The sequence below is a fragment of the Ischnura elegans genome, chromosome 2 (assembly GCF_921293095.1).
Source record: "Ischnura elegans chromosome 2, ioIscEleg1.1, whole genome shotgun sequence".
Taxonomy (NCBI): Eukaryota; Metazoa; Arthropoda; class Insecta; order Odonata; family Coenagrionidae; genus Ischnura; species Ischnura elegans.
Genome location: NC_060247.1, coordinates 60,902,660 through 60,910,773, shown reverse-complemented (window position 1 = coordinate 60,910,773; position 8,114 = coordinate 60,902,660). Strand labels below are relative to the sequence as shown.

The following is an 8,114-nucleotide window of genomic DNA, read 5'->3' as shown; positions in this document are numbered from 1 at the left end:
GTCGTTCCCGTTTTCATCCCACCAACCCTTCTGTAGGTCAGCGATGGCTGCCGCTTAGACCAGTTCCACTAGTGCTGCCGCCCAGCCCCGGCAAGATGCAGGCGAGAGAGAATCCGGGTGGGGTGGGGTCGAGAGAAAAAGCGAAGAGAAAAAAAAGAAAAAGACGTGGCGGGGGGGGGGGGGGGGGGGGGGCAAGAATGGGCCGTCGAGAGAAGGTGAGAGTGAGGGAGGTGGAATATTCGCGGACGACAAAACCAGCCGTGGGCCGCAAGGGATCGCCCTCAAACGCGTCCGAATCGAGTCAACGGGTGAAAGTGGGATCAACTGCGATGGGGAGTCGGGTGACCCCCGACCACAGCCCACCCCCCTCAACCGCCTACTCCAGAGAGAGTCACATCCCTTCGGGACCCCTTGTCGCTCTCCCTGTCACCGCACCACCGGGAAGAGGATGGGGAGATCCTGAAGGAGGTGTGGGGGATTTGGTCCGGGTCCCCTGAGCCTGACCGACCGCCACAGAAAGGAGGAGAGGGAGACAATCCTTGCTCGACTCGAGTCACGCGGCCAAGTAAATGCATCGCCTTCCAGGAGGGATAGGCAACACGCACGAAGGGAGTGACACGGAGGGAGGCGGTTGGGTCAGCCGGGAGAGGGGGGAACCTCGTTGATACGATTCGCGCAGGGGTTGGGGTGGTGGAGAGGTTGGTCTAGGCCGCGGTGCGCAATGGAATAGGCCAATGTGGACTATGGGACCCGCGGGTAGGAAGGATAGTCAGCCGACCAGCTACGCAGGCGCGTATAAAAGGCGTAATACGGCTCGCACATCGATACACAGTCGTGCCAAGAGACCGACTAGATCACGTCAAAGGGGAGGACGACCATTAAGAAGGGGGCAAAGCAGGGAGAGAGAATCGTCCAGCAAACATCTCTCGAAGACACAACGCCGATCCGCAACAGTTGGGATCATGAAGACCCTGGTGAGTCGCAGTACACATGTGTACCCCATTTTTTTCCTACAAACTTCGAGACACTCGCGCAGGCGTTATCTATAGAGAGAGGTGGAGCTTTTGAACACAGATGATGCGAGGATCGGGTTACTTCCACGCCCGCGGGGAGGAGCCTTTCTTCTTTGCGTGTGAAAACGGCGCGTGTGTGTACGTACGAGGGGATTTGTGTTGCTGAGAAAAGGGGAAAGTGACAGGAAGGAAGAGAGATGCACGGGGTGAGAGTCTTGGGCGGATTAGGGCGGGCAATGGCCGCCTGGGATGGGCAATGGATGAGGCAGGGGGAAGCGAAAGAGAAAGGGTTGTCTGAAATTTCCAACTTCACTTTCTTCTTACGGCATTTCGGCGGGGGATCTTACGTTTCGCCTCCTCCTCCTCCCTCCTTACCCTGACACACCCCGCATGTATCCTTCCACCGGAACTTATCCCCTCCCACACCATAGAACCCGCAGCGAAAAGTTCGCGAAAGCTGGGGGTTCGACATTTCTTTTCACTCGCGACCAGTCCTAATCGCACGACGCTGTTTTTAAGGTGACAAAAAACAACTTACTCGGTGAATTCAAAGGGAATTACTTCGAGAAGGGGAAGTCGCAGAGGATTATCAAAACCTAATCCTGTTATTAAGTTAGGGATGATTATTTGTCACCTCAGCGAAATTTCCTGGTTATTCCAGTTCGACAAAATTTATGGCACTCTTTCCATTCACACACTGAACCAGCATTCCCTTTTAAAAATGATTTGAATGGCCAGTAAAAGAGTTATGGACTCGCATAAGAAAAATTACGTGTTTAATGTCGGTATCGTAAGCACCAAAATGGCATGTTACATAGCGTTTAGAAAAAATGCTTTGAATTAAATTCGTAAAACAAGTATTTCTTAAATTTAACATCTGTACTTCGATTTAATTTACCCACAAAGTATAATAAATCTTCAACTATTACAAAATTTTCGTACCGGATATGAACAGATAATAATATTGCCTCTTCGGAATTAAACTTTTAGAATAAAAGCCTTTGATTAGAGTTACCAAACTTGAACTCCAGGCCCAATGATACGAGCAACAAAAATATTTCTAAATGGTTGACAGTAGCATTAGCGAACTCGTGGAGTCTGGATCACAATAGGGTATAAATCAAATAACATCGCACACCAGATGTAAAATGCACGGCATAAAACGATGGCAATTTGATAAAACAGCTAATCTCGTATCAAATAAATGACTAAATTATTGGTAGTTTGTTTATAAAAATTCTTATGCTGAACCTAAAAGTTTAAGCCCATGTTTTCAAGAAAATTAGTATGCTTTAAATAAATAGTATAAGGATTGATTTCTGATAATTATACCACCTGTGGTGAAATACCTATATTCTACATAATTAGCAGTAAACCTGTACACAATTCCACTGTAAACCGAATGTTTTCAGTCATTACCTTCACAATTGAGCTAGATTTGCGAGACGTTTACAGCAGGAAAGGACGCCAAAACAGCTCATAATTAGTTCTATAACTTTTCTATGCTTTGTCACTAAAATGCGATGAAATATTTTTTTAAGCTCTGACAACGCAGAACAAATTGAGAGTATAATTTTTTCACCTCTTTAACCTTCCTTAACAAGCCTTCTAATTTAACAACTGATTTAATTGATAATCTATACAACAGATTATATCAATTATTTTTAATAACTCATCAAGTTTCGTTAATTTACCACCCAAAAATATAAAACCATGTTCATTTAAAAACATTCAAGGGCAGATGATCACATTTTTTGTGATCATTATTACCATAATGAATGAATATGTTTTTCTAATTCCATTCTGAATGTAAATTGAATATAGATTACTATTTCCATGGTGCTTTTACCACCTATACTGACGATTAACTTTAGCAAATGATTAAATAGCCAATTTAATTAATGATTTTTTAAGTACTGCAACTAATATTTAATCCTTCGGTTACTCATGACTTCTACAGGGAAAATCGCCCAGAAAATTGTCGATTCTCGAGGAAGCGATCACTCTCCCCTATTATTCACGCGATAATTCAAATAATACGAATCCACACTATATATATTACTAGGTATTTACGAAGTCATGTTGATTATTGAGATCATAAATTGATACCATAATACGGTTCCAATACATTATACCATTCATGCACAGAGAACGAAAAGGATTACGATGCATGACTGCACAAATACCTAGTAATTTCATTAGATTTGAGTAGATATATATACCTAAAATCTACCGTAGTTATCTTATTAAAAGCACCGTATGCACTAAGTCACGCAAGTTATAATTTATGAAAGCCTTTTGAACAAGTTATAATAGACATAGTAAATGAAAAGGCAAAAAAATGAAAATTACAATACCACGTTTTACATCCGTAATTTCTAATGCTTTGCCCATTATATAGGTAGTAATAATATATGCCCAATAATAGCTAGATGAAATAAAATTTGTAAAATGCCTTTAGAATGATCATTGTTCAATCGTTGTTACTGCTGTTACTATAATAATTTAAATATACATGAATACTCGCTAATGTCTCATATATTAGTACTCTTTTCACTTACTTATCATTTCTGCCAGACATAAGTTGTCCTCAGAACTTAGAGATAAACACTGAGATGGGGTTTCTACCACATACATTTTAATAAGAAGTTAACACTTTCAGGATCCCCTATTCCATTTGAGTTAAATGATTATTGGAGATCAGAAATTTAATAATAATAATAACACGTCTGTATGTACTAGAAAGTCCCATCTTCCATCAAGAAATTTTTCGGCCGTTTATTTGTTTGATTCCTCAAGTAATTCCTAAGTAACTTATCAATTTCTAACCACATTTTTATGATAAACAAATAAGTTATGAGACCTCAGGATAAGATTTCCATAGATTTCAAGTGGAGATAAATGATACGCCAAATTTAGTATACTTTAATCAAGCCGCATTAAAAGCGGTATAAGTTACACTTACTGCCTTGGTCAACATAAAATATCTAGAAAGTAAATCACCAACATAATGCATAATGAAATATCCCAAAGATTTCCTTATGGAGGAACTTCACACTCTGTACAACAATAAAATTCATTAGTAATTGTAACATAAAGCTTAGCAAGCTACTCCATAATACCTATGTATAAAAAATCCCATAAATCATTAATTTATTTATAGTTTTCACCACCAACTTCAATGATTTGATTCATTGATCTCATGTTTTTCCTACCCCCGACACCCCAACTCCGATTGTGCCAATTAACTAATGTAAAATCACTTGAATCCAATCTTTAAAATTATTTGAGAATATTTATTATTAATTACCTTTGTTATTACATCACCTCCTCTCTCCTAACAAACAGATTACGCATTTTCCATGTGTATCTTATTACCAAACACAATATATTCATATGAGTTGCATAAATACAAAATATAACATTTCGCTGCATTTCTATTTTTACGGGCAATATATTCTCACTGGCTGGTTTCCATTAAAATTAGGCAAATTATTTCACTAATAACCTTAATATTCTAATCACTTCAAACTGACTTTTAATAAATATTCCCCAACTGAAACACAGAACCCTGGAAATCTTGTATTACCATAAATTACCAGGAAAATCGAAAATGAAGCACTTTGGTTAGTTTTTATAACCTACCTATCCTATCAACTGACTAAATACTCAATAATTTTTTTATTTCATCAGTAGGCGCCTATCGCGTATACTGACTGTATTTCTCCTAAAAACAATGTTTTTCTAATTTATTTAATCGCATTTCTAAAATCAAGGTGGTTCTGGTTCTCCTCGCTGTCGGCACATTAGCTGCCGAGACTGAGAAAAAGCAAGATAAGAGAGGAATCCTTGGACTGGGCTACGGGCATGGCATCGGCTACGGCCACAGCATCGGCTACGGCCACGGCATCGGCTACGGCCACGGCATCGCCTACGGACATGGAGCTCCATTAGTCAGCACCGTTGGTCTAGGCCATGGACTCTCGTATGGCGGAGCAGTGATTAGCCAAGCCGCCCCTGTAGTCAGCACCGTTGGGGTTGGTAAGACAATCTCCTACGGATCTGGATTGGCTCTTGGATCTGGATTAGCCTATGGATCTGGATTAGCCTATGGATCTGGATTAGCCTATGGATCTGGATTAGCCCTTGGATCAAGACTGTCTTACGGAGGTGGTGTCGCATACGGCAGCGGAGGTGGTCTTGGACTTGCCGCAGCCCCTGCAGGAGCCGTTTTGGCCGGAACCGCCGTTGCCGCCGCTCCTGCAGTGGTGGCTGCCGCACCCGCTGTGGCTGCCGGACCAGCTGTCTTCGCCGCTGCCGCACCCGCTGTAGCCACCGCTGCCCTGCCGTCCGTCACCGTGCAGACCGTCGCCCAGCCAGTTCCCATCCGGGTTCCCCAGCCGGTGGCCGTCAGGATCAACAGGCCCGTTCCCGTGCCAGTTCCCCAAGCCGTGCCGGTAGCTGTCCCAAGACCCGTGCCTGTTTCAGTACCCCAACCAGTCCCTGTCGCCGTCCCACGACCTGTCCCCGTGGCCGTCCCCAGGCCCGTCCCCGTCGCTGTCCCTCATCCCGTCCCGGTATCCGTTCCCCAGCCGGTCCCCGTCGCCGTCCCCAGACCCGTCCCAGTCGCTCAGCCAGTAGCCGTCCCGGTACCCCAGCCATTCGCAGTGTCCGCCACTCCCGTCGTGGCACCGGCACCAGCTGGCGTTAGCTTCGCCGCCCCCGCCACGGCTGTCGGCGTAGCTGCCGCTCCTGCCTTCGGCTTCGCTGCTGCCGCTCCAGCGGTCGGTATTGCTGCTGGACCAGCGGTCGGTATCGCAGCCGGACCAGCCGTCGGCCTTGGACTGGGCTACGCAGGATCCTACGGTTATGGACTCGGTGGCGGAATCGCCCTGGGAGCACCTGCCCTCAAAGTGGCCGCCGCCCCGGCCTTCAGGGTAGCAGCCGCACCCGCCGTCGGAATCGCTTCTTACGGAATAAGCCACGCGCCGGCCGTGTCCTACGCGGGCAGCTACAAGACCACGTCCTTCGCCCTCCCCGCAACCTTCGCCGCTCACCCACAACTTTCCTATGGTTCCCTCGCCCTTAAGGCTCACTAAAGTCTCGACCAGATTAAAAAGGGTGCATCCGGAGGGATTCGCTGCGAGAAACAAAAGACATCCGCTCTCTTGCCTCCTCGAACACATTGGAGGCTAATCGAAAAAGAGAATGCCAAAGAAGCCGTCCTCACAAAAGAAGAAACATTATGCACGCAGACTACAAGGGAGATCAAGATTAAGCGTTATGACCCACGGAGCATATAAATCGCATGTTCAACTTGCGGTTTCAGCCTGGAAGTGCATTGGTGGTCATTGGGATAGAGAACCAAAAGACGATCGAAAACTCATCAGTGTCATTAGTCACCCGAGTCATGCAGGTGCTGCACGCACAAATTCATCAACGTCATTCAATTTTCGCGGAATCATCCTCTTTTAAAAATGAAACCGTTCTCACTATCACATTAACGACAGGGAAAAGGAGAGTGATGCCTTTGACAAATCATTTGTGCTCAACCACTCACATTTCGTATTTATCATCTTCCATAAAACATCACTGGGACTGAGTAGACCCCTTAAATTGGGCTCTCTTGGTTAAATCATTACCGCTCATTGTATTATAATAACCTTCAATTTTCATTTAAATATGCCACTTTGCCGCAATATTTACTCATTGTCAATTCATAATTAATAACAGTTATTCATGTGGCAACTGATGAGATTTGTAATATAATTTTAATCTCAATAGACATTATATTTATTATAATTATTATTGAAGAGCCAAGCTGAACGCAATCTCTTCCTAAATTCTGGTGGCCATGCAATGTAACGCATAATTTAAAACGACAAAATAAAAATTCTACACATCCAAATTGTTTCGTATTGATTTCGCAGTGTCAACCTTAAATTATAAGGAGCGATCACACGGCACGTTGAAAATCTGGAAAAAGGAAAATGCGGCATATCAGTGATAAGATACAAAATAAGTAAGTATAATGTTTTTATTTCCATGATTAACGAAAAATGCCAGTCAGTAGGCGATGAAAGATATAAAACAGGGTATAGAAGTGTTTGACTACAATAGGTATGTAGAGGATCGTCAGTATTTGTGTACGATGTACGTGCCGATAAAATATATTAACTACCCTCATGTTGATCTTGTGCTCAAACAGTCATTATTGTATTTTTTTAACTTATCAAAAAGAAGAATTTTACCAGACCGTGAGTCATGGTTATTATAAGCGCTACCTAACACGATTAACCGAAGAAATTAGCGACTTTCGACTCGATTTCTGAATAGTCTTCTTATGTCAAACAAATTTTATCAATTGTAAATAGCAACTATCTATTAGCGATGTAAGAACTAGAATAAACGCCCAGACTAACAATGTAGCTTGGTGGCATAGTAAAATCAGTAACAATATCGTTATAAAATAATTGGATCTTAGCGGAAATAAAGTTGCTAACGCAGCGCCAACGTGATAACGAACACTAGAATGAATTAAAGGGACTTAGATTACGAAATGCGATATGTCTGGTAAAAAATGTAGGAGAATAAATGTAGAATTCCAGAGAGATAATAAGATTTGCTCCTATTTTTAGTTAAATATCAGCCTATTTTCACCTAAACTCGCGTTCCAGAGAGAATTATTTTCGATTTATTGAAGTGGCTATTGCGAACCTAAATAGATCATTTCCAAAATCCAATAATTCATTCACAAAAATATTGAAAGTCAGAAACACAAAGGTCAAATTTGCACGAACACAAGATTGAGATCAGTATTTGGCAGAGCCTAGATACTTTGCCTCTCTCACCAAGATCTGAAGAAAATAAAAAGCTATGTCACTGGATATTAATACACGATAATTTAAATGAAAATAATATCGATATTTGGTATCATCTCACACCAAGAAGGTAAATAAGACGCAAAGACCTTTTCCAGTATCCTTTTCAGTAAATATATTTTGATTATGATTTAAACATTGCATCATTAGTACTAAAAATAAACATTCCAAAAACCATCTACCCGAAAGTACCTTCCAAGAACTGAACACAATGTGTGCC

At 42.6% G+C, this 8,114-nt stretch overlaps 1 protein-coding gene across 1 annotated transcript; it reads left to right on the top strand.

Moving 5' to 3' along the window:
• Positions 1–803: 803 nt before the first annotated feature.
• Positions 804–6,921, top strand: LOC124153815 (calphotin-like). The gene is made up of 2 exons (XM_046527187.1): positions 804–974; positions 4,790–6,921. Exons 1-2 carry the CDS (start codon positions 963–965, stop codon positions 6,110–6,112), a joined length of 1,335 nt encoding a protein of 444 aa, XP_046383143.1. The 5' UTR covers positions 804–962; the 3' UTR covers positions 6,113–6,921.
• Positions 6,922–8,114: the final 1,193 nt, after the last annotated feature.